This window comes from Felis catus, chromosome D1 (assembly GCF_018350175.1).
Source record: "Felis catus isolate Fca126 chromosome D1, F.catus_Fca126_mat1.0, whole genome shotgun sequence".
Lineage (NCBI taxonomy): Eukaryota > Metazoa > Chordata > Mammalia > Carnivora > Felidae > Felis > Felis catus.
In genome coordinates this window covers 106,405,430-106,431,697 of record NC_058377.1, presented here as the reverse complement: position 1 = coordinate 106,431,697, position 26,268 = coordinate 106,405,430, and the positions used below count along the sequence as shown (strand labels likewise).

Here is a 26,268-nt window from a genome sequence, read left to right as displayed (position 1 = left end):
CTGTGCTGACAGAGCCTGGAGCCTGCTTTGGATTCAGTGTCTCCCTCTCTCTCTGCCCCTCTCTTGCTCGCACTCGCTCTCTCATTCAGAAATAAACATTAAAAAAATTTTTTAATACTATTTACAGTAGCATCAAAAATTATGAAATACATGGGGTACCTGGGTGGCTCGGTCGGTTGAGCAACTGACTCTTGGTTTGGGCTCAGGTCATGCTCTCACGGTTTGTGGGTTCAAGCCCCACGTCAGGCTCTGCACTGATGGCACAGAGCCTGCTTGGGATTCTCTCTCCCTCTCTCTCTGCCCTTCCCCTGCTCGCAAAATAAATAAATAAACTTAAAAAAAAAAAAAAAAGCAATGGAGCCTATACTTGAACCCAGACAGTTGACTTCTCAGTGGACTGCACCGTGCGCGCACAGACACACACACACACACACACACACACACACACACACACCATACCCTCACCTTCCTCTCCATTTTTCTCTGCTCCCCTCAAGACTTTTCTTATAGTTACAGTGAAAAACCACATGAATCTTGCCCACCCGCTCCCAACTTACACCTGGCCATTCAGTCCTTCCTGGAAGTGGAGAAGGGGTGGCAATGAAGGGAGTCACTCAGAAGGCTGTGAAACTCTTTCCTTTCCTGAGACAGGTGCAAGCATTTGGAAACAAAGAAGAAAAGACGAAGGGGAAGATCAGTGCTGATGCAGCAAGTCTGCTCCCCCGGCCAGGCCCTGGCTGCAGTAGCTTGTGCTCCCTCATATTGGGATCTTGTTCAGAAAGTTTGACTAACCTAAGCTTCCCTGCTGGACTCCTGAGCTCTTCTGTGATCTGCGTCCAGCGAGCCCTGAGCTGGCAGTGACGAGTTCCGGGAAGGCAAAACACAGCCAGGGGAGTCACTGAGATCTGGTGACTCTCTCCCCCTCGGCCCCCGCCTGCCTCTCCTGGGCTGGCCAGGGCTAGCGCTGGTGGCACGGGGAGACCACGTGAGAAAGGGATGGGGTGGCATGATCTGCAGTCCAGATCAGCACGGAGACTTCCTGGTCCTGGTACCAGTTCCGAGCCTGGGCAGGTGGAGGCCATGAGGAGCTCTGACAATGGCTGCAGAGAGGTGGGAGCAGGGGGGATGCAGGCTGTTGGCAGCCCAACGAGGAAAGCAAAGCGCATATGCCCATCTGCCCACCTAAGGCCTGCTCTGGGCTCATAGGACACTACCCCGGCCCAAGAAGCCCAGTTCCAGAAGTATTCAAAGACAAGCACACATAGTGCCAGCTCCGAAAAAGGGAGGAGGAAGGAGGGCATGACGTGCCCCTGGCTCTGCTGGGGCGGAACAAACGTGCCCCCGCAGGGCCAGCGCGCAGGCCCCTCCCCCAACCCCATTGGTCCAAGTGTCTGTTTTAGACCCGCCCTATTCCCTGCCGGGATTGCCCCTTAGCCTTGGCCCCGCCTCCCAACTTCTGACTCCGCCCCCTGATTCTGTCTGCCTCGCTTTCAGAGCCCAGCGTCTCTCCGACTCTGGCTCCGCCTCTCGCCTTTGGCGCTGCCCTGAGACCTGTGCCCAGGGTGGATCTCAAGGCCCCATCACCTGGTCCCACCTCAGCTGGGCGCACGGGTACCTACCTACCTACCCGGCCTTCTCCCTGAGATTCTCCACTTCCTCCCCTGCTGGTCGGATGACTCCTAGGACACCATCCTCACCTGAGGGAGCCACGTGAGTGACCCCTGCCCCAAACTGTTCCTGCCCCCATGCTCCGCCCCTCTCCGGACTGCGCGTGCCTCGTGCCTCCAGGCCCAGCGGGCACCACCACCAAGCGCAGTGGTGTGCCCACGCATCTTTACTTAATTTTTTTTTTCAACGTTTATTTATTTTTGGGACAGAGAGAGACAGAGCATGAACAGGGGAGGGGCAGAGAGAGAGGGAGACACAGAATCGGAAACAGGCTCCAGGCTCCGAGCCATCAGCCCAGAGCCCGACGCGGGGCTCGAACTCACGGACCGCGAGATCGTGACCTGGCTGAAGTCGGACGCTTAACCGACTGCGCCACCCAGGCGCCCCACTTAAAACTCGACTTTACTTAAATACTTACTTGGTATTCTGTTCATTGCGGAGTTCGTTTTTGCATTATTTTTTTAATGTTGCATTAAAATATTACATATCCTGGGGCGCCTGGGTGGCTCAGCCGGTTAAGCTCTTGATTTGGGCTCAGGTCATGATCTCACGGTCAAGAGATTGAGTCCTGAGTCAATCTTGGGATTCTCTCTCTCTCTCTCTCTCTGTTTCTCAAAATAAAATTTAAATATATATATATATATATATATATATATATATATATATATATATATATTATGGGGCGCCCGGGTGGCTCAGTCAGTTAAGTGTCCCACTTCAGCCCAGGTCATGATCTTGCAGTTGGTGGGTTTGAGCCCCGCGTCAGGCTCCCTGCTGTCAGCTCCAATCCCACCTGGGATCCTTGTCCCCCTCTCTCTCTGCCCCTCCCCTGTTTGTGCACGTTCTCTCTCTCTCTCTCTCTCTCTCTCTCTCTCTCTCTCCCTCTCCCTCTCTCTCTCTCTCTCTTTCTCAAAAATAAATAAACGTTAACAAATAAAAGAGTACGTGTCCTGATTACTAACTTTTTTGGCACCCCCTTAAATTTCACACCTGAGGCAAACGCTTCACTGCTTCACCCTAGTTCCAGCCCCGCCCTGCACACACTCCTTTCTTGTCTGCTCACTGCTCAAGGAACATTCAGGGGCTTTCATCTGGCCCTGCCACGGTCTCTGGGCTCCTCTCTCTGTGCCCACTGCCCCAAGCCCCAGCCCTTTTTACAATCATCATCTCTGTCCTGTAGAGACCTGCCGGTGTGTTTATTATTACCCAGGCAAAGATCACAGTGGTGCCAAATCCTTGAGGCAGGAAAGTGTTTGGCATGTTCCAGAAACAGCAAGGCCACTGTGGCTGGAGCAGAATAGTGAGGGGGCAGTGGTAGAAAATGAGGTCGAGGGAGGAGCAGAGGCTGATCACACGGGATCTTGTAGGTCACTGTAAGGCCTGGAGCTTTACTCTGAGAAAGAGTTGTCCAAGCATTTTGAACAGAGAAGGAACATGGTTTGACTTCCCTGTCAAAAGGAACTTTCTGAATGCTGTGCTGAGAACAGATTGTAGAGGAGGCTGGGTGAAAGTGGGGAGACCAGCGTGGAGGCAGTAATCCAGGTCTGAGATGACACTGGCCAAGACCGCAGTGGCTGCGCCCTGGATATATTTAAGGAAGAGACAACAGGAGTTTCTGATCAATGTGATTTGGGATGTGAGAGAGAGAATAGAATCAAGGATGACTACAAGATTTGGGGCCCAGGCCACCAGCCGGACACAGTTGCCATCAGCTGAGACGGGCAAGGTTTGCACAGAGATCGGGTTTGGGGTTTGAGATGAGTCGCGTCTGAGATGATTCTAGATTTCCCAAGTGGAGCTGGCAGGCAGCAATGGTGACAGTGGCAACAATAATCACAGCCCCAGGCATCATGTTCAAACCGAGCCAGGCACCATCGCGACACGTCACATGACTTAACTCATTTAATCTGCCTGACAGCCCAACGAAGTAGAGCTATTATCACGCCCATTTTAAAGATGAAAAAATATTGGATATACAAGTTCAGAAGAGAGGCTGGGCTGGAGACGTAAATTTGGGAATCATCAGTGTGGTGAGTGGCATACATTCACCTGGGAGTGGCTGTGAAGGTCCAAGGACTGAGCCCAGACACTCCAAAGTTTAGAGGGTGAGAAGATGCAGATCAGCAAAGGAAACTGAGCAGGGAGGAAGGAGGAGAACCAAGAGAGGGAGTGGCCCCCCTCTCGGGGGGCATCTCTAGATGCTCTAGAGGGGCATCTAGAAAGTATTTCTAGGAGGAAGTATGGAGAGAAAGCACCTTGAGAACTGGTTGTTGTTTTTTTAACCTTTGTTTGTTTGTTTATGAAAGAGAGAGAGAGAGCGTGCAAACAGGGGAGGGGCAGAGAGAGAGGGAGAGAATCTGAACCAGGCTCCATGTTGTCAGCACAGAGCTGAACAGAGTTTGGGGCTCGAAGTCACAAACTGCGAGATCTTGACCTGAGCCAAAGTCGGAAGCTTATCCGACAGAGCTACCCCGGTGCCCCGCACTTTGAAAACTGTTAACCGAGATCATAATACAAGGAGACAATGTGGGTGTGGGCACTAGCCATCGGATGGCTGGCTAGCCCTCGGGAAGTCACAGGGCCTCTGCTTCTACATCTGTAAAATGGCTCCTTTCACCCTGGGACTGGCCCTTGTCCCCAGCCTCATCCTACGATCACCCGCTGAGTCAGGCTTATCACTCCATACACACAGACACCGCCCCCCCCCAGTCTCCTCCTGACCTCTGCCCTTATCTCTACTTCCCACCTCCCACCCATTTACCTGACTAGAATGTTCTAGTTCATAATCTATACTTTTGCCTCCAAGGGGTTCCCTCTCCTTGGACCAGGCTTGTGCAGGGGGAGGGGGATTTTAATGCAAACACTGTGGAGTGCAACCCCTCAACCTACCAATATGTGATATGTGTAATCACTCCCCTGGGGCCCTGGCTCTCCTTTGACTGTGGCTCTGGCCCAAAGACCAAATGGGTTGCAGATGCAGCTGGGGATAGGGGAGAGCTGGGGACAGGGAAGGTGTTACCCGTTAACCCTGTAGAACCCAAAGTCTCCAAAACAGCTTTGGAGAGGAAGGCTGGGAGCCATGGGTGGGAAATGGGACCATGACTTAAAGATGAGGTTCAAGGTAGAGGGTCTGGAGCTGGGAGCCAGGAGACTTGGGGCCAGAGGCTGCATAGTAAGCTAGGGAATGAGGTCTGTTGACTGAGGACTGGAGGCCAGAGGCTGGGCTGGGGAAACTTGGGGCTGGGGCCCAGGATGGGGAACCAGGTAACCACATCCAGGGCTATGGGTGGCCATCACATTGACCCCTGCCAGGAGAGTCCAGATGGTTCCTTTGGGAACCAGGAAAGATCTGGGAAGGGGCAGGCAACTGGAGTGAGTTTGAGCCTTCCAGGGCAGAGTCAGGGAAAGTCACAGGAAGCCAGGCACAAAAGACATGCTAAGGAAAGTAGAACAAGGGGCCCAGAGGTGAAGAGTGGCCAGGAAAGGTTGGACCCAGAGAAAGGAGCCTTTGATGGGGACAGGAGTCCAGGTCTAAAGGGTGGAGGAAATGCCTAGAATGTTCACATGCTGGAGCTGGAGGGTTTCTATGGAAGCTAGTGCACAGTGACTCAAGTATGTTCCTCAGGGGGCACCTGGGTGGCTCAGTCGGCTGAGCGTCCAACTCTTGATTTTGGCTCAGGTCATGATCCCAGGATCATGAGATCGAGCCCTGAGTCAGGCTCCATGCTGAGCGTTGAGTCTGTTTAAGATTCTCTCTCTCTCTCTCTCTCTCTCTCTCTCTCTCTCTCTCTCCCCCTTCTCCTTCTCCCTCTCCCCCATTCACTGTCTCAAAAAAAAAAAAAAAAAAGTATGTTCCTCAGATGCCAGTCCTGAGAAAGGCTCATGTAAAAAAACTTCCGTGGTGAAATAAGTTGGAGAAACCTGCACGTTTTCTCTGCCTCTCAGAGATTGTCAGTATATACTTGCCATTTAAAGGTTCTGATAGGTTCCTGCAATAAAGAAAACCGAATTAATTTCCCATTTTATCACGGAGGCCTTTTTTCTTATAACTTACACCTACTAATGTCTTGCAAGATAGACTTTGAGGAATACTAGGCTAACCTAATCGCCTGATTTACTTCTGGGAAACCAAAGCTCGGTGATCTGCCCAAGGTCTCAGGGCCAGGAAAGGCAGAAGTGAGTTGAACCCCAGGTGTCCCACCTGCAAAGAACATCAGAGCTGGGAGAGTCTTTGGGGACCACCTAGTCCATCTACACCTCTGTCCCCATCATATTTATAGATGGGTAAACTGAGGCTGGGAGGAAGGCCATGACATCTTCCCTCACACTGGGCCTGCAACTTGACTCAAACAGTCTGGTGTCTCGACATACTACATAAACCCCAGATCCAGATTATCCTCCCCAGCCTGGCCTATACCCCCCCCCCAATGGAGCCAGCTCCCACTGACCATCCCTGTACTTTTCTTCACCTTTTTCCCCATTCCCAGGAAGTTCATGGGCTCTGGTCTGCCCTGGTAGCTTTCCCAAGATCATCTTATCTCAACTAGTTCATCAACCCCCTGTCTTCTGGACTCTGGTTTCTCCTGTTCCCTTCCTGTGGTTAACACAGTGCTGGGCATAGACTCCACACTATTCCCTTAGGATGGGGCTGCCTTATCAATCTGGAGGAAGTAGGACATACTATAGGCTGCACTGTGTGGTTTTTAAATAGCAACTACTGGTCTAAAACCCCGGAAGCCTCTCCCTGGAATGTAGGGCAAGGGAGCAAAGGCTCCCCATGAGAAGGGCTGAGCTGGGTCTGGGCTTTTACCCCTGTCTTCCCTCACCCCAGGTGGTGTGCAGACCCACTTCCATGGTGGAAGCCTATCTAGCCTGCTCTGAAAGCTGGAGCAGGCTAGATGTGTGCTCAGGGAAGAGAGCAACAGGCCTAAGAGAAAAACATACCCACCCCAGAAGTAAGCAACTTGAGGCCCAAGCAGGGCTGCTTCCCACCTTCCAAATCCCAGATCCGGCCTGGCTTCCTCCCTCCCTCCCAGTAATGCAGCCATTTTCTGTTAGGGCTTCCTTCTAATATGCACCCAGCCCCTCCCTATCTGAGCCTCCAGTCCTCAGTGAAAAGGGCTAGAAGGGCTAGAAAGGCAGCGAAGGTTTGTCCGCAGCTCCAGAGGGCCACATGCTTCCTAGCCCCACTGGCAGGGCACAGCACCCTCTAGACCTCCCCGGGGGCTCCAACTTCAGGCCAACCCCTGATGGCCCCAGGGAGAGGGGGCTCTAGCCCGGAGGCCCCTCCCCCTCCCCAAGCCTCAGCCTCGGAGCTCTGGCCCTAACTCGATTGTGCACTGTTAATCACAGCGTGTGCCGACAGGCGGAGTAAACAGGCGGCCTCCGAGGTCGCCCAAAGTCATCAATCCCTGCCCTGGTTAGGCCTTCAGCGGCTGGAGCTGACAGGAAGCGCCAAGGGGGCGAGGCAGGGGGGGGGCCCTAGATTCTGGCAGAAAGATTGATTGCCCCACAGTCCGGGATGCGGGGGTGGGGCGGAGGAGAAGGGGAAGGCTTCGTGGATTCATTGATATGGACATTTGGGGGGCCTTTATAGGATAGAGACAAAGCACTGATTGAAGTCAACAGGCCCAGCTCTGTCACCTACTAGCCATGCGACCTCAGACTACGGAACCTCTCAATACCTCAGTTTCCTTATCCATGAAATGGGGATAATAATTCTATCTACTTCGTTGGGTTATTACAAAAATTAAATTAGTTAAAACATGTAAAACTTTGAGAACAGAGCTAGGTGTTTGTTAAATACATGGGACAGCGGAATGAAGAACTGGCTTAGCAAATTCCTGGGATGCCCCTCCTTCTTTATAAATGGCCCACAGGGTTCTCAACTAAGGCTCCAAACTGGGGCCAAAATCTGCAAACTGTGAAGGAGTCCAGAGGGCAGACTGAGTTAACCTAACTTCTCTGGGCCTCAGTTTTCTATCTGTAAAATGGAAATCATCACAGCGCCTGCACCTTGGGGTTGTTGAGGCTTAAATGAGAAAAGCGCACGTAAAGCGCTCCTGACTGCGACAGCCAGTGCCAAGGGCGGCAGTCCAGCCTAGCCAACTCCGGCTTCCTTCTGAGATCTGGATCTGTGCCGTCCCTCACCCGCCCCTGCCAACGAAGGGCCTGCACTGTAGGGCATGAAAGAGGTCTATGTACTATTATTCCTCTCCCTGCGCAGGAAAACGGACTCCCGGGCGCCGGGCACACCGCCGCCCCGCCCTGCCCTGTCCGACCTCTCGCCCTGCACCCCCCACCCCCGGGCCAGATCCCGGCCACCAGAGGGCGCGGGGAAGTACGGAGGGCGGTGGGTACCACCGGAACGTCCTGGTTAGTTGGTGCCCAGACGGAGGACGGCGGGGAACCACCCTGCCCGCTGACGCTGACGTACTTGCTGAGCCCACAGCGGGGACGAGGGTCTCGCGGAGAGGTGAATGGGAGAGCCAGCAGGCTTAGGTTCCACTCGACCTGCTCCCTCCCACACCACGCCACCTTGGGCTTCGAGCTTCAGTCTCCGACTGGGTGGGAACAAGGTACACGGTCACAGAAGTCGGGGGGAGAGGTGCTACAAGGCGAGGAAGCAAACTTAGCCCGGCCAGGGGCAGGGGACCCTGAATTCGGTCCTGCCTCACCCGGGTCACTCACAGGGGCGCGTAGACTCAGCTTTGGAGGGCTGGAGAGCAGCCTTGGAGATCTAGCTCGGGGTGCCCGCCCAAAGTTCCGCACCACTTCTCTCCAGCAGTTTCACATCTGGTCAAGTCCAGGGCCAGGGTGCATATGTCAAGTGGCAGAAAACTTGGGGACCCGGTGGCCACTGACCAAACAAAGCAAAGTCGACGCCGTTAATCAGATTTTCCCAGCCATTTTTTTGGCCATAGAGATTTGAGTGGGAAGCAAGGACCCCCATAACGCTGGGGAGAGCGCCCCTTCCCTCCGTCCGGGCCGCAACTCCACGATGCGTCCAAATCCTAGATGGCAGCAAGTGGCCTGGACTCTGAGGTCCTGTCCTTATAGGCGGGAATAGAGAACGCTTAGGGACGCCCAACGGGAACGCTGTTCCTCGCTGCGCCTCCCGTGCAACCGAGATTCACAGACTCGTCCAGGATGGGTGGCCTCGGTCCCCAGCATCCAACAACCTTGCCCGACCCCTGTCACCTCACGTGCTAGAAGGACCAGGGGACGCTCTGCTCAGGTCCAGGCCGCGCGAGGAACCGTGGTCTGGGCCACCCTGAACCCATCCATTCTTCAGAAGCCGACCTCGAGGCCTCCGGGCAGGTGGAGCAGGGCTGCCCAGGGGCCCTCCGCCCTTCCCCGCCGAGGGTCCCTGAACAGAGCCCGGCCTCGGAGGTGAAGCGCCTCGTAAATGGAGAGAGATTGTTTCTAGGAGGCCTGAACTGTGGAACCGGATCGGAAAACCTCGATTTCCTGTCCCATGATGATGTTTTTTGTTGTGGCCACATTCTCCACAGCCCTCCGGTGTCAGGGACTCTGGGGCCCCTTACTAGGCCTGATTTATCTGCAGCCCCGCCCTGGATTTTAGTTTCTTCTTTGATCTGAGAATTAGTCTCTCCCAGAGCTCCTCCCCCGCCCCCACCCGTTGGGGAGGCGAGGAAAGGGGCATGAGGAAGCTGAAGTCCTAAAGCAGCGGTGGGGGTGGGCAAGGAGGGGTGCCCTCAGGACCACCAGCTGCCTCCCCACCCCCACCCCGTTCTGAATAGAGGCCACCTCCACAGCGGGCGAGACCACCAACCCACGCCCATTCCCAAGGGCACTGAGGACCAACCAACTTGGCTTCATAGGTTTGGTGGGAAGGATCGCTCACTCCCGCGTCCTCCCAGGACAGAGGAAGCAACACTGAAAAGTGGCAAATTTATCCAGGTTTGAGCTTCTGACTTGGGTTCAAAGCCCAGGGTGAGAGTCTGACCTTCACCAGCACACACTCCCAGGGCGGGCTCACTTCCTTTCCCCACCCCCTGGCAGCCCTCAGCCCGGATGCCCTGCCTTAAAAAAATTCTGTCCCACAACAGGTCTGCTGGAATTGGAGCCCGCACGTTGCCACCGGGACCCCAGCCAGCCCCAGGATGGCCCCAGACGCACTGACCGCACCCTTGCACAGAGCCCTGGGATTGCACGCCGCTTGTAAATCTACTCATCTGTAAAATGGGAATAACAATACACACTCCCTCTGGGAGCTGTTGTGAGAAAAAGAAAAAAAAAAAAAAAAAAAAAAACAGTTAATGAATGTGGAGCGTTTAATAGCGCCGGGCACGTAGTAAGTGCTCAATACGAGTTATAAATAACGACGAGAATGGCTTTCACGTGAAGCAATCCACAGTGCCACGTTTAACCTGGTCAAACAGCCCCCGTCGGGGAGGTGTCTCTAACCCCCATGACGGGGACCTCAAGAAGGACGCCAACTTGCTCAGAGCGGTTCAGCTGGGAAGAGGCAGGGCTGGATTCGCACCCAGGACAGCTTCTCTCCTCCTCCACGCGAGGGGGCTGAACGAAGGAAGGGCCCAGCCCCGCGCGGACAACCCCGCGTTCCCTCGGTGGCCGGGAGGAGTGAATCCTCAGCCAAAGGGACCAAAAATAGCCACCGGCGGGAAGCCGAGACCCAGGTGTCCTGCGCCAGCCGGAGTCCCAACCCGCCAGAGAGAAGGCAGAACCGGCTGAGGTCAGGCCGGGCCGCTCCCGGGGCCGCTGGGGGGTCGAGCGGGGGTGGGGCTGGACCCCCACGTGCGCCGCCTGCCGCTGCTTAGCCAAGCCCTTTGTCGCGAGCAGCCGCGTTCGTGCCTCACTCGGCGGCTTAAAATAAAGACAATGTTCCCAGCCTCCCTGCGGCTAAATCCGGCGCGGGTGCGGGGGCGGTGAGAGAGCCGGGTGGGAGAGCTTCTCCTGGCCCTACCTCCCTTCCTGCCTCAGTTTCCCCATCTGGTACGGGGACCCAGCCAAGTCTGGACGGAAAAGAGTCATACAGTCGGGGGGGGGGGGGGGGGGGAGGGGGGCATCAACCCCCTGGCTTCGCGGACTTGAGGAGGAAGCCGCCCGGGACCGAGAGGGGCATTCGAGAAGAGGCAGGGGAGCGCTGGACACCCTCCTCTCCCGCCTACAAAATAAGTGTTTTTATTTCTAAAGGGACGTGTGCAGAGGCGGTGGGAGAAGAGAAAAGGGAGACCAAGGAGATTGGGGGGAGGGGGCAAGGAGAGAGCCTGATTCAGACTCGGAAATGGATGTGGAGCGTGGAGGCCTAACACCCCCACACTCAGCCACGTGTACGCGCACAAGTACCCGCCGCCCCACCGCGCGCACCGGCCGCAGCCGCAAACCGAGGACAGCCCAGCAGGGGGCAGCCGGAGTCCGCGCCCACGGACAGGGACCGGTGAAGTTCTGACCTCACTGCTGACCCTCTGGCCGACCCCGAGGTGGGAGGGGGTGGGGGGCGCAGATTCCTTCCTCTCTAAGCTGCAGTGCCTCCTCGACTTCAGAAGGGAGGTGGGCTGGATGCTTGCTCTAGCGGGCTTGGAGAAGCAGAGACCCCCCCCCCACACATGTACCTGCCACGTGTGCCCACCACTGGCGTCCTGTGGCTGCTGGCCAAGCCCCAGGGACTCCGGATTTGTTCCATCTGGCTCCATTGGCAACTGGGCTCCAGCCGGAGGAGGAAGCCCCAAGTTAACCTTCGGGCATCAGGATTGAGAGGGGGTGCCCGGTGGGGAAATATGCGGGGCGAGTAAGCAGTGGGGCAGGTCCCAAGCCCCTGGCTTAGAGCCAAGGGACCTGAGTCCAAACACTTGCCCACCATGTGTTAAGCACGCCTCTGCTCTTCAGTTTTCTCATCTGCATAATGGGAACAGTAGATGATCCCTATCCTTCCTACCTTCTGCCCCAGGGCTTCAGCATGGCCCGGTGGGACAAGGGACACAGCAGCCCCACAGAAGTCTCCCCTGCTCTCCTCTGCGGTCAGCTCCCCAGGAGGTCTCTAGGGCCAGGTGAGGCCCGTGCAGAACCCAGGTCTCTATGGCAAAGGGCCCCCAGGGCTTCTATCTCTGACACAGAAATCTCAAAAGGGGGGAGGGTACTGACCAAGCAGGGGGGCTAAGGGAGGCGGGGCGGGGGGAGGGCAAGTTTGTCACTTTGGGTACGCACCTGTGAGCCCTGAGTGGGAGTCAGGGGAGACAGAGTTTGACAAGCTGGGAGGAGAGCTGTCTGTCTGCCTGTCTGTCTGTCTGTCTTCCAAGTGGAAGCTGGGGGTGGAGCAGGCAGGGAGGTAGAGGCTGCCTCACTTGTCAGAATTAGCAAGTTCCACAGTTGGGCAACACTCAGACACACACCGAATACAGACACACGTGTACACACGCGTCCGGGTTCCAGACCAACAGGGCGACACCTGCATTTACACAGGTTGCGTGGTATTCGGGGACACTCACGTGGGGGGCACTCAGCAGCACGTGCAGTGGGCACACAGCACCCCCCCCATCCCTGCCATCCAGACCCCCATATACCCTCACACCCGGGCCGTGCAGCGTGGACAGACGCAGAAGCACGCAGCCCAGCACGCGGCCACGTCTGCCCAGCCCCTGGGGCGGTGCGCCAGCCCTCTGGGTCTGTTCCAAGTTGGAGCCTCTCACGTGAGGCCCAATGTGTCATTTCCAAACAGAAGGAATCTAGCTCCTTCGTTCGCAGCAGGGAGGAAGAGCAGGGTGTGGGGCTGGGTGGGTGGGTGGGTGGGCGCGTGGGCATGTGCAGGGGGCAGGGCGAGTGTGTGAGGGAAGCAGGCATGTGAATGCCGGGGAGTGTGTGTCGGGGCAGGGTGCGCACAGGTTGGGGGCTCGAGTGTTGGGTGGGGGAAGGAGCCCCGGGAAACAGTGTGCCTTTGTGAGGGTGTGTGTGTGTGTGTGTGTGTGTGTGTGTGTGTGTGTGTGCCGCTGAGTCTGTGTGCAGTGGGTGTGGGTGTTTGTCTCCCTGTATCCGCCTTCTCTCCCGTTCTGGACTTTTAGCCTTCCTGGGCTCCTTTTCCCCGTGTCCTACGCCCTCCCTCTCGGGGCTCGAATGAGGTGCCCTAGTGGAGGAGGGGGGCACCCTCCAGGAGCCTAGTCCAACCCCAGACGCTGCCTGAGGCTTCCCTCCAGCTCCCCCTCCCTTCCTTTTCTCCCTTTCCTCCCTCCCTCTCTTTCCTCTCCTCCCTCCCCCCCCCCAGGCTGGCGTGCCAGGGGGTGGGACATGCCAATCACTGGCTGTGCCTCTCCGGCTGCCAGCACAGGGCGCAGCTCCCCCCGGGAGCCAGGTGTTTGGGTCCCTGGAGACGCCGCCGGCCCCCGGGGAGGCAGTGGGGCTGAGGACCCTACAGACCCCTCTCCAGTCCCATGGTGAGTACATTTGGGAGGGTTTGGGAGGGGCTCCACTGAGGTGGGGGCGGGAAAAGCAGGGTCCTAGGAGCAAAGCCGGGGCTAGGGGGAAATGGGGATGAACCCCAGAGAGCGGAGGGGGCCAAGGAGGGGTCTAGAGGCCACGGGGGCCGTGTAGCATTGGACATTGGCGACTCCAAACACCCCGTCTCCTGGCTTTGAGCAGATACACCTGATGTTTTTCTGGGGTTCAGCTGGCAGAGGAGATGGAGACCCCCCCCTTAGGAAACTGGACCCGGAGCCCAGAGGGATTAGGCTACCATGTAGCGGGCAGAGGCCCCAGAATCCCAGGGACAGAGTGGAAAGGTCAGGGGACCAGAGGGCCGTCCTTGCCACCAGCATCCCGCGGGAGGTTGACCCCCACCCCCGACATTGGGGTGCCAAGTCCCAGAACCTCCTCCTCTTCTCCCTCAGGGAACCCTGAATCCCACCACCCCCATCCACCTTCAGCTCCCCCAAGATGGACTGAACCAGGTTGCTGGCCACACGGACAAGCTGGATGCCAAGGTGGGTGTTAGGCCAGAAGCTAGCAGGAGACCAGACCAAGAGCCCCAGGGCTCTCGGGGAACAGATGGGCACATGGAAGGCCATTCCAGCCAGGGAACATGGCCCTGGCGTGTGCAAGGGCCCAGAGGGCCCTCTCTGTGTCCACGGTATCTTGGGCTCCCGTAGGAGCAGGTCTCAGTCCCGTGTCCTGGTAATGCATGAATACTAATGGGCACCCATGCAGGCACCCATCCCAGGACCCCCAGACTCCACAATGTAGTGATGGGCTGGAGGCCACGAGCTCTGATTCTTGCAGACTCACCCCTGCGGAGGGGGTGGTCAGCTCTCCCTGGGCCATTCAGACAAGTGCTGCTTAGGGGTTATCGGTGCTACTGAGAAGGGTTCACCTCCTGCCACAAAACATACCCACAGCTCCACCCAGGCTGACCCAACACCACCCTCCCCCTCCACCCAACTGGCCGGAAGGAGTCTGATTGTCTCCTACAGCCGGACAGTCTCCTGTCCTTGAGTAATCAGCTGCTCACTGAGCTCTCAGATAAGAGTTAGCTCTCTGCCCCCTGACCTCAGCCACTAGGCACACCGTGATCGCCGCTGCAATACAGCAGGCAGGGGAGGGGCTGGCGAGATGGGGCTGCAGAAGATGTGACTCTGGGGCCTGGAGATCTGAGAACCAGATCCCAAAGTGCAGAGAGGAGTCCAGAGTGTCAAGAAGGGTTTAGGCAGAGGTCACGTCAGCCCTAAAAAGGAGCCTCCCCATTGGAACAGACAGAGAGACTGAGGCTGAGAAAGGAGAAGGGACATGCTTATGGTCACAGAGAGGATATGTAGGGGTCCTCTTGGGCCGGGACCCCTTTTCCTTGCCCTCAGCGCAGCACTGCACTCCCACTCCCTGAGCAAGACAACGGGGTGGGGAAGCAGCAAGCTCTATGAGGCAGGAGCTTGGGCTCTGGAGGGGAGGGCGGGCGGGGAGAGGTGGGTGAATATCTCGCTGGGTTTCTGCTCTGCTGTGATGCCATGGTGATGCTTAGAAGGATGGGGGAGGGAGGGAGAGAGAAGAAAGGAAATGGGGAGGAGAACGCAAGGATTGAAGAGCAGGGGGCAAGTGATGAGGGGTGGAGCACTTCTGATGCTACCTTGGCAAAGTGACGTCGAGGGCCCAGCCTGCTGACTGTCTGGCTCTGGCCATGGTTTGGCTAAAGTCAGGCAACTGGTTAAAGTCCATCAGCAATGAGTGTATTTGGCAGTGGTTCCAGGGCTGACGCTCCTCTTCCAGCTCAGCAGCGCATTTGTGAGCATTTAACTGATGGCTGCTGCCCTCCCCAGGACCATTTGGCACTCCAGTGACTGTTGAGCCTGAAAATGTGGTAAATTGTATTTGTTTACCCCTGATTCGCGAGGCCAGGCATCAGAAGTAGGAATCTGTGCACCTGTAACGGGTCGAGAGCTACCTTCAGAGAAAAGTTAACCCAGGGGGAGAGAGCCACCTCTGACAGGCTGGCTTCTCCAGCAGAAGGGACCGGTCAGGAGATCTAGCCAGAAGGAACCCTCTTCACAGCACATGTGAAATCCCAGAAGCCCAGCCCCACAGGCCCCACCTCGTGTCTCCTTCTCCCCAGTATTACCCGTTCTCTCCAGTCAGGGCTCTGCCAGCTTCCCGGCCCAGAATCACAAGATGGCTTCATGCCTCCCTCCTGAACCTCTTCCCTAGCACCCTCTCATTCTCTGTCTCCCCTTCTCTACAACGTGGCCAGTGGTAAGAGTCGGGAAGCCCAAGTGTTCAGGAATCCCTCTCCCCATCAATCGCTCCTGACCTCCCCTTCCCTCTCGCCAGCCAGATCCCCAGCCCCTGGGGATTGGTCCAAGGCTCTGGCGGTCAACAGTCTGGGCAGCTGTTCTAGAGGCTCTGACCTCATCCCTTAACTCTTTGAGCCCAGGCTGACTTTTTCCTCTCCCAACATTAACAGGCCCCAACCCACAGCCGTGCCTGTCCTGTCACCTCACGCTGCTTCCCCGCAGCAGGTGCATCAGGGATCCCTTCGTCCATTTTACAGATGAGGGGCCCGTGCTCTGGAGCCTGACCGCTGTGGATTCATCCTCATGCCCCTGAGCCTGAAGTCAAACAGGAGGACCTTATATACGTATTCATGTATTTATTCCACAAATATTTGTTGAGCAACTCCATGTGCCAAACACTGGGATAAAGCAGCGAATGAGGCAGACACACCCGCTACCCTGCCTCTCTGAGAGCGATGGCTAGACCTCCCCCTTCCCACAGCGCTGTCATCATACATCACGCAGATGGACAACAGACACTGTCACACACACAAACACACACACACACACACACACACACACACACACACGCTAGATTCTAAAGGAAGGACTGATTCCCTCACTGACTCAGACTGTGGCCAAGCCAGTCAAGGTGGGCGAGGAGGCTGTCGAGTTCACGATTCCCACAAGGGCAGTTTAGAATAGGCAGGGGTCCAAGAGGTTAGTCTTGGAAGCAGACTGCCTGGGTCTAAATCCTGGTTGCATCGTTGATGAGCTGTAAGGTCCTTACAGTCTCAGAGCCTTGGTTGCCCCTTCTGCAAATTGAGGATAATAAAACCTGCTTCACAAGGAGTCATAACAGGTCAATTAAATCCTGAATATAAACTTTAGAGCCATGTCTGGTATATGGTAAGCAGTCAGCAAATATCAGTTGCTATGATAATATTAATAATATTATTAAAAGCTCCCAACAACCTTTATCAGGAGGCCACGGTCCTGAGAAAAAAGCACCTCCCTGCTTCCTTGCCCCCTTCCGGTGCCCCAGACATGACACCCTCAGAGGATGAGTCCCAACCCATCTCCACAAAGCTACAGACTCACCCCCACCATTTCCTATTCTCACTCAGCAATGCACACACCCTCGCACACAAACAGTCATCCTACAGATGACCAGGGTGGGAAGTGACTTCCCCAAGATCACACAGCAGGGATTGGAGGAGGCCTCCAGGAATGTTCTCTTGAGCAAATCACTGTCCAAGAGAGGTTTGGGGGCAGACCCTTGCTTCTGATTGTGGAGGAAAGGCAGAGTTATTGACGGCTCTGCTCTTGGGCCCAGGGGCTCAGAAGATCCAGAGAGTGGCAAGAATCGGGGTCTAGTTCCCCAGAACTGCTACCCTTCTCCTTCCCCCAGTTGTCCCAGATGGGAGGCCTTAGGCCCTCCAGTTGGTAAGTGGGGCGTAGAGGAGTCCACTAAGTGGAAAGAATTCAGGCCCTGGAGCCCACAGGTCAAGGGGCAGAATCCCAGCTCCACTGCTTCCTGTGAGACCATCAGCAAGTCACTTAGTCCCCTGAACCTCAGTGTCTTCATCTGTGAAATAGGGATAAGAACCCTCGTCGGGGTGCCCTATGGATTAAAGGAAATGATATCATACATCAAGTGCCTGGCATGCAAGAGGTGATTAATTATGGTGGTCTATCAGTGTGGCTATTTTTTCTTAAGTTTTTTTAATTTATTTAAGCGCTCTCTACACCCAATATGGGGCCTGAACTCATGACCCAAAGATCAGGAGTCGCAGGCTCCTGCAGCTGAGCCAGCCAGGTGCCCCATCAATGTGGCTATTAAAATGAGTAGGTGGGAGGGACTTCCAGCCATTAAGGAGTGGGACTGCCAGCCAGCCTCCTCACTTCTAAGGATCATTTCTCAGAGTTCCCCCATCGTGAAAGCGTTTTTAAAACTCATCAAAGCTATAGCTAGCTTTAACAAGAGCTTGTGAGGGCCAGAGGTTGCCATGTTTCAGCCACAAGTAAATGTGATTCCAGCCCCAACTGGGAGAACCTAAGTGAGCCTTCAGCCTCTACAGCCTCCACTCAAGGACGTGGGTCCTTTCTGATCAGTCTTGAGATGTCGATTTCAGGACCCTGTAAAATCTCCCCACATGCCAGGCGGGTTCAGCTCCTCTACTGTGCAAATGAGCACTGTGAGGGACACCTGGCTGGTGGAGCATGTGATTCTTGATTTCAGGCTTGTGAATTCGAGCCCTACGTTGGGCGTAGAGCTTACTTTAAACAATAAAAACTAGGGGCGCCTGGGTAACTCAGTCGGTTAAGCGCCCAACTCTTGATCTCGGCTCGGGTCATGATCTTGCACTCCGTGAGTTCCAGCCCCGCACTGGGCTAAGCGCTGACGGTGCACCTGCTGCTTGTGTCTCCCTCTTTCTCTGCCCCTCCTCCGCTTGTGCGCTCTCTCTCTCTCTCAAAATAAGTAAGTAAACATAAATTGTTTAAATAAATAATAAATTTAAAAAGAAAGAAAGAGAAAAAACAAATGAGTAATCTGGGGCTGAGAGAGGGGCTATGCCTGGATCTGGAAGGCCAAAGGGCACAGCAAGAGGTGGCTGGGCTGTGGCTCAGAATGAGGAGTCAGGAGTAATAACAGAGAGGCACTTTGGATGCTGTCAGCCCCATCAGCTGGCAAATGCAGGGTGGCCAGGGAAAGAAAGGTTAAATGATTGCTAGTGATCAGATGGCTAGAGAGAGACAGTTTTGAGGGAGGACACACAAAATAACTCACTAATCAAGGTAAATAATATTGTAATGTAACATTGTAAAAATTCAAATGGCAAAAAAAAAAAAAAAAAAAAAAAAAAAAAGCAACAAACCACAGCCCAGAGGCTGGCCGTCTGTTTTTGTAAATAAAGTTTCATTGGAACCAAGGCCAGGATTAGGGTGAGTCATGGGTGATAGGATTGTTTTGTGTTAAGTGCAGGGTTAGATCCTGCCTTTGTTTAAAATTTGGCTCAGGGGCACCTAGGTGGTTCAGGTGGTTAAGGACATGATCTCCCTGTTTGCAAGTTCGAGCCCCACATTGGGCTCTGTGCACACAGCTCAGAGCCTGCTTGAGATCCTCTCTCTCTCTCTCTCTCTCTCTTTCTTTCTCTGTCTCTCTCTGCCCCTCCCCAGCTCACTCTCTCTCTCTCTCAAATATAAATAAACAGTGGGATGCCTGGGTGGCTCAGCTGGTTAAGCATCTGACTTCAGTTCAGGTCATGATCTCGCAGTTCATGAGTTCGAGCCCCGCATTGGGCTCTGTGCTGACAGCTCCGGGCCTGGAGCCTGCTTTGGATTCTGTGTCTCCCTCTCTCTCTGCCCCTCCCCCACTCGCACTCTGTCTGTGTGTCTCTCTCCCTCTCTCAAAAATAAACTTTAAAAAAAAATTTTAAATAAACATTAAAAAATAATAAAAAATAAAAATAAAATTTAAACAAAATAAAAATAAAATCAAATTTTGTTCATGATGGGCTTTTCCACCAATTTCCTTTTCTTTTTTTTTTAATTTTCTTTTTACATTTATTTATTTTTGAGAGACAGAGCATAAGTAGGGGAGGGGCAGAGAAAGAAGAAGACACAGAATCGGAAACAGGCTCCAGGCTCTGAGCTGTCAGCACAGAGCCCAGCGCGGGGCTAGCACCCACAAACTGTGAGATCATGACCTGAACCAAAGTCAGATGCTTAACCGACTGAGCCATCCAGGCGCCCCAGGCCTTTAAATATTGTGTTAAAATATTGTTTTCTTGATCAATGAGTCTGGGGGCACCTCAAATTTTGCAACCAAGGCAAAATTGTCTCAGCTCCCCCCAGGGCTAGACCTGCTGTGGTGTAGGACCAAATCCAACACAGTGGAGGGCTTGTCACAGTGTTGAAGGCTGCGCCGTGCCCAGGCAGACGGGAGGCCCCTGCAGCTCTGAGGTACAGCCTCTGAGGCCAGCAAGCTCCTCTTGTCTGACTCAGCCTTTTCAGGTAGTGGCCCTGAGTTCAGAGCAGAGGGACAGGAGTTGCGCAGGGCAACCTGCCAGGTGACATTCACCAGCGCCTTACCAGGGAAAGCCCCTGCGTGCACAGTCCTATCCCGGCCTCCAGCCCCAGCACCTGACTTTGGGTACAGGAAAAAGGTGCAGCAGGACTCAGTAAGCAAGACAAATAATATTTTAGCATAGTACTTTTAAAATTCAGGAGCACCTGGGGGGCTCAGTCGTCTAAGCGTCCAACTTCCACTCAGGTCATGATCTCACAGTTTGTTGGTTCAAGCCCTATGCCGGGCTATGTGCTAACAGCTCAGAGCCTGGAGCCTGCTTCAGATTCTGTGTCTCCCTTTTTTCTCTGCCCCTCCTCACTCGCGCTCTGTCTCTGTCTCTCTCCCTTTCTCAAAAATAAACATTAAAAAAAAATTTTTTTTTAATTCAAGGGACGCTTGGCTGTCTCAGTCGGTACAGTGTCCAACTCTTGATCCCAGGGTCATGAGTTCAAGCTTCACCTTGGGCGTAAAGCTTTCTTAAAAAAATAAAATAAAATAAAGTAAAGTAAAATAAAATAAAATAAAATTCAAATTGGCAGGGCTCCTTGCCACCTCAGTCAGTAGAGCATACGACTCTTGATCTCAGGATTGTGAGTTTGAGCCCCATGTTGGATGTAGAGATAAATAAATAAATAAATACATACATACATACATAAAATTTAAAGAATAAAATTTTAATTAGCGGGGCACCTGGGTGGCTCAGTCGGTTGAGCGTACGTCTTCAGCTCAGGTCATGATCTCACAGCTCGTGAGTTCAAGCCCCGCGTCGGCCTCTGTGCTGACAGCTCGGAGCCTGGAGCCCGATTTGAATTCTGTGTCTCCCTCTCTCTGCCCCTAACCCACTCGCATTCTCTGTCTCTCTCAAAGATAAACATTAAAAAAAATTTTTTTTTAATTTTTTTTTCAACGTTTATTTATTTTTGGGACAGAGAGAGACAGAGCATGAACGGGGGAGGGGCAGAGAGAGAGGGAGACACAGAATCAGAAACAGGCTCCAGGCTCCGAGCCATCAGCCCAGAGCCTGACGCGGGGCTCAAACTCACGGACCGCGAGATCGTGACCTGGCTGAAGTCGGACGCTTAACCGACTGCGCCACCCAGGCGCCCCAAAAAAAAAAAATTTTTTATTGGCAAACTGTGACCTCCAGGCCAGCCATCAGTTTTTATTTTTTTAATGTTTTCTTTATTTTTGAGAGAAAGAGAGACAGAATACAAGTGGGGGTGGGACCGAGAGAGAAGGAGACACAGAATCCGAAGCAGGCTCCAGGCTCTGAGCTGTCAGCAGAGATCCCGACACAGGGCTTGAACTCACGAACCACGAGATCGTGGCCTGAGCTGAAGTCAGGCACTCGACTGACACACCACCCAGGTGCCCCCAGTCATCAGTTTTTATAAATAATGTTTCATTGGAACAAGCTGTTTAGGCTCAAATCTTGGTTCCGGCCTGTGTGACCTTGTACCAGTTCTCTTGCTTTTCTCAGCCTCAATTTCTTCATCTGTGAAATGGAGAGAATCCCCAGGCCATAGGTTCCCTGTTAAGATTAAATGCAATAATGCACATGAGCACTTTGAGCAGAGACTGCCCCTCAGGGAGCACTAAATAGCAGTGGTCACTATCATTATCAGTTGCTGTTGTCATAGTATTAGAATTTTTTTTTATTTTTTTCAGTTTATTTATTTATTTTGAGAGAGACGGAAAGGCGGGGAGAGGCAGCCAGAGAGAGAGAGAGAGAGAGAGAGAGAGAGAGAATCTTAGCAGGCTCTGTGCTGTCAGCACATAACCTAACTCAGGGCTCGATCCCACGAACTGTGAGATCATGACTTGAGCCAAGACCAAGAGTTGGATGCTGACTGATGGAGCCATTAAGGCGCCCCTAGAATTTGTTTATTTATTTAAGTAATCTCTATGCCCAACGTGGGGCTCAAACTCATGACCCCGAGATCAAGAGCCACATGTTCTACTGACTGAGCCAGCCAGGCGCCCCAAGAGATGTTTAATCAAAGAAGCAGACGCTCGTGGGGGGAGCCCTCATGGGTGCACATGCTAAGAGTCCACAGGCATCTAGTGCCTACCGTGAGCTAGGCCTATTCCATGCATTCTGCATCTGGGGACCCATTTAAGCCTCACAATAATTCCTCGCTTTGGTGGCTAGTCATTCCCATTGGCTGATGTCATTCCTGGTTTTCAGCTGAAACAACCGAGGCACCTAGCAATGATACCACTCACAGGGATCACAGACCCAGTAAATGGTATTACCTGGGTTCAAAGGCAGGCCATCGAGCTCCAGAGTCCAGGCCCTCCCACTGTGATGTTCCATGTCCCCCTGATGGGGACACTGCCCCCGACACACAAGCACGCACTGACAGCCAGTCCTTCTCTCTCATTCTGTCACACTCCAGACTGCCATCCTGAGAGTCCCTCTCACACACCGGTTTACCGTGACCAGTGGAGATGACCTCACTGTCACAGCCCCCCCCCCCCCCCCGCCAAGGCCACCTATCATGCATCAACCTCCTCACAGGCACAGCACACTAGTCTCTCTGTCACAGACCAGGTCCTGAGGAGCACCAGGGCTTGGTGGGCCCTTGCCCAACATCTCTCCCTTAGAATTTTTCTTTTCTTTGTTTTGTTTTGTTTTGTTTTTAATGTTTGTTTATTTTTGAGAGAGGGATGGAGCGCATGCGCAGGGGAGGGGTGGAGAAAGAGAGGGAGATGGGATCCGAAGCAGGCTCCGCGCTGACAGCAGAGAGGCCGATGCAGGGCGCGAACCCACAAACCAAGAGATGGTGACCTGAGCCGAAGTCAGACGCTTAACCAACTGACCCACCCAGGTCCCCTGGAGTTTTTCCAATGATACGGTCCCTGAGGCCACAGCTGCAGGTGGGAGGAGACCCCAGCTCTTCGATGGACAGATGGACACCTGAGCCCCAGAACAGGAAGGAACCAGCCAAAACATACAGCAGCAAGGCCACGGCTGAGCTGCGGGGGCCTCCTTCCCAGCCAGTAGGTTGCTGAGAAAGGGTTTTCCCTTTACCCACCTTGGGTGCCTGGGCTGGACTCCAGGCTCGAGAAAAATGTGGGGGATCTTCCCTTTGCCCTTGCCGTTCCCCGCTCAGTTTGGACTCAGGAACAGAGCAGGGAAATAGAACGGGCCTCCCACACCTCAGCTGGGGCCAGACCCCTGCCTACCTGGGAGCTGAGGCCCTGGTCCCCGCTGCCTGCTTTCACTCCAGGCTTTTTACCACCAGGCGAGCAGTCGGGCCCAGCGCAACTTACCCGGCTGCCCTCGTGGAGGATCTGATCCAGCCTCAAACGCTGCCTTCCTTCTCTCTCTCTCTCTCTCTTTCTCTATCTCTGTCACACGCACACACACAGACACACACGCACGCACAGGGAAACCTGCAGACGCGCTAACATACACCTCTTTCCCCTTATCTTCCTCCCTCGCCTTCCCATCTTATTCGATGGAAGAATCCCACTGACGCTCCACATGCTCAGAGAAGCAGGTCCCAGTCAGACTCACCTCCTCTGTCACTGGGGGCCAGGTTTTGTAGCTGCTCAGAGCCACGGTTGCCTCAGTGAAATGGGGATCATAAGAGACCTGCGTCCCAGAGATGTACGACAGTTAAATTAGGTAATTCAATGAAGCACTTAGTGCTGTGTCTGGCTGGTAGTAACTCCCTGGTAAATGAGAGCTTTAATAAAATTGAGTGAAGTGCTTTGAAAATTTGGCAGTAGTGCATACAAAGCGAGTCTCCCAACTCCTGCCACATGAGTTAAGTAAGGCAAGAATTAGTAGCAATTTCCCGATGAGAAAATTGAGGCTCGGAGTCTGAAGGGGGACTCTGATCTCTGGATTCCAAGCCCCCTCCCCCCAGTGCCGCTGGCACATCCAGTCGTGGCTGGGAAGGTGCGTTATAAATGACTGTGTGGGGCCACTGGTGGGAAAAGGGGAGGCTGTCTCGCCTAAAGATCTGAGGAGGCAGAGGCTGGGTTCCCGGCACCTTGCACCCCGAGCTGTCAGAGACGACCGGCAGCCCAACCGAAGGCCATGTCCTCTCTTTTCAGGTGATGACCTCCCCCTGAGGAAGCCCTGTAGTGCGACTAGAGAAAGGGGCTGCCCGCCCAGCCCCACCCGGCCACCATGAATACCTCGGCCCCACCCGCCGTCAGCCCCAACATCACGGTTCTGGCACCGGGAAAGGGTCCCTGGCAAGTGGCCTTCATTGGGATCACCACAGGCCTCCTGTCACTGGCCACAGTGACGGGCAACCTGCTGGTCCTCATCTCCTTCAAGGTCAACACTGAGCTCAAGACAGTCAACAACTACTTCCTGCTCAGCCTGGCCTGTGCCGACCTCATCATCGGTACCTTCTCCATGAACCTCTATACCACGTACCTGCTCATGGGCCACTGGGCTCTGGGCACACTGGCCTGCGACCTCTGGCTGGCCCTGGACTACGTGGCTAGCAATGCCTCCGTCATGAACCTGCTGCTCATCAGTTTCGACCGCTACTTCTCCGTGACCCGGCCCCTGAGCTATCGAGCCAAGCGCACGCCCCGCCGGGCGGCCCTGATGATCGGCCTGGCCTGGCTGGTTTCCTTCATCCTCTGGGCCCCAGCCATCCTCTTCTGGCAGTACCTGGTAGGGGAGCGGACGGTGCTGGCCGGGCAGTGCTACATCCAGTTCCTCTCCCAGCCCATCATCACCTTTGGCACAGCCATGGCCGCCTTCTACCTCCCCGTCACGGTCATGTGCACGCTCTACTGGCGCATCTACCGGGAGACGGAGAACCGGGCCCGGGAGCTGGCGGCCCTGCAGGGCTCCGAGACGCCCGGTAAGGGGGGCGGCAGCAGCAGCAGCTCAGAGCGGTCCCAGCGGGGGACTGAGGGCTCGCCAGAGACCCCTCCGGGGCGCTGCTGTCGCTGTTGCCGGGCCCCCAGGCTGCTGCAGGCCTACAGCTGGAAGGAAGAAGAGGAAGAGGACGAAGGCTCCATGGAGTCCCTCACGTCCTCGGAGGGTGAGGAGCCTGGCTCCGAGGTGGTGATCAAGATGCCCATGGTGGACCCCGAGGCGCAGGCCCCCGCCAAGCAGCCCCCCCGGAGCTCCCCCAATACGGTCAAGAGGCCCACCCGGAAGGGGCGTGAGCGAGCAGGCAAGGGCCAGAAGCCCCGCGGGAAGGAGCAGCTGGCCAAGAGGAAGACCTTCTCGTTGGTCAAGGAGAAGAAGGCGGCTCGGACCCTGAGTGCCATTCTGCTGGCCTTCATCCTCACCTGGACACCATACAACATCATGGTGCTGGTATCCACCTTCTGCAAGAACTGCGTTCCCGAGACGCTGTGGGAGCTGGGCTACTGGCTGTGCTATGTCAACAGCACCATCAACCCCATGTGCTACGCACTCTGCAACAAAGCCTTCCGGGACACCTTCCGCCTGCTGCTGCTCTGCCGCTGGGACAAGCGTCGCTGGCGCAAGATCCCCAAGCGCCCCGGTTCCGTGCACCGCACCCCCTCCCGCCAATGCTGATGGCCCCTCACCTGCACCCCGCCACCCCAGTCCCCGGGAGAGCCGGGTGGAAAGCGGGCAGGGGCTGCGACCTCAGACCCAGGGCCCTGCTCAGCCCTCGCCGGGCTTCGCAGGCCCCTAGGTCACCTTCCTGAACAGCCCAGAGAGACCCTGCCAACTTTCCAAACTTAGCTCTTTCCAGCCAGGGAACGAACCCGGGGAACTGGTTTTTCTGTTCCCTGCTGGGTGGGAATAGGCTCTTCACCAGGAAGAAGGCTGGGGGAGGAGGCTCCAGGCTTTGGATCCCTTGTTTGCCTTCAGGCAGGAAGTCTGTTAGGGAGCCAGTGGGGCGGGTCAGGAGAAAGAAGGTTTACATTTCAGTCATCCCTGGCCCCGGGGGGCTGGCCCAGATTGTGGGAGACGGCACCCCCTGGGGCTACGGCAAGCTGGCCTCTCAGGGAGCAGGGATCCCCCTCCCCTCCCCAGGCACAGCCCACTCTGCCGGGGCCCTAGGCACACTCTCCGGGATTGTCCAGCCTCCCTGAAAATGTCCCCAGAGTGTCCCTATGTGGGTCACCCCAAGGCAAATGTCTAAGCATCAGCAGGACAATGACACCAGAAGAGACCAGATGGGCTAGTCACACACCAAGTCCCAAGGCAGCCGCAGGACCAGGCATCGGGAGTCCTGATTGTCCCACTATGTAGTTTCCCTGGGAGTGAGGGGCAGGGGTCCCTGCTGTCCAGCCCCACACCTATGCCCTCAGTCCCTCCCTCCCTGGCTCACAGCCACCACCTGGATGGATCTGCTCCGTACAGCTCTAGCCAGGCCTCCCGCATGCTGCCTGCCTCCGGCCTGCCCCGCACAGGCCTGGCCCGGCCCACGGGTCCTCTCCTGTGAGCTCCCAGTCCAACCATGCATGGCCTCCCAGCCGCCCTTATCTCCAGGCCCAGCCTGACCCCAAATGTTCTTTCCTTCCATCCTCAGCAAGTGCTGAGTCTGTGAATAAAGCCACGTGACTAGTGGGCGCAATGGGGCCTACTTCCCTGTGTGGATCCAGGGCCTGGTCTTAGACCAGGGCAGAATGGGACAGGGAGGGCCCAAGGATCATGGAGTGTGGGCCACTGTCCTGAGGGTGGCCCCAGGAGGGGGCAGCACTGAGTGGCTGGATCTACTGAAACCTGTGGGCCCCAGCACCCCGGGGTCCCCGGCTCAGGTGAGTAGGGCTGTAATGGGCAGGCCTGGGTACCGGAAGTAGGGAGGCCAGGTGAAATAAACTGCCCTTGCCCATAGC

The 26,268-nt window shown here is 55.3% G+C and overlaps 1 protein-coding gene across 2 annotated transcripts; it reads left to right on the top strand.

Moving 5' to 3' along the window:
• The first annotated feature begins 12,468 nt into the window (after window positions 1-12,468).
• On the top strand, window positions 12,469-26,006 carry CHRM1 (cholinergic receptor muscarinic 1). Of its 2 annotated transcripts, XM_006937437.5 has the most exons (3): window positions 12,469-13,079; window positions 13,533-13,625; window positions 23,539-26,006. In XM_006937437.5, the coding sequence occupies exon 3, from the start codon at window positions 23,615-23,617 to the stop codon at window positions 24,995-24,997; it is 1,383 nt and encodes a 460-aa protein (XP_006937499.1). In that variant the 5' UTR covers window positions 12,469-13,079; window positions 13,533-13,625; window positions 23,539-23,614; the 3' UTR covers window positions 24,998-26,006. The 2 variants fall into 2 exon arrangements, with proteins under 2 accessions (XP_006937499.1, XP_019668122.1); XM_019812563.3 differs by lacking the exon at window positions 13,533-13,625.
• The last annotated feature ends 262 nt before the right edge of the window (window positions 26,007-26,268 follow it).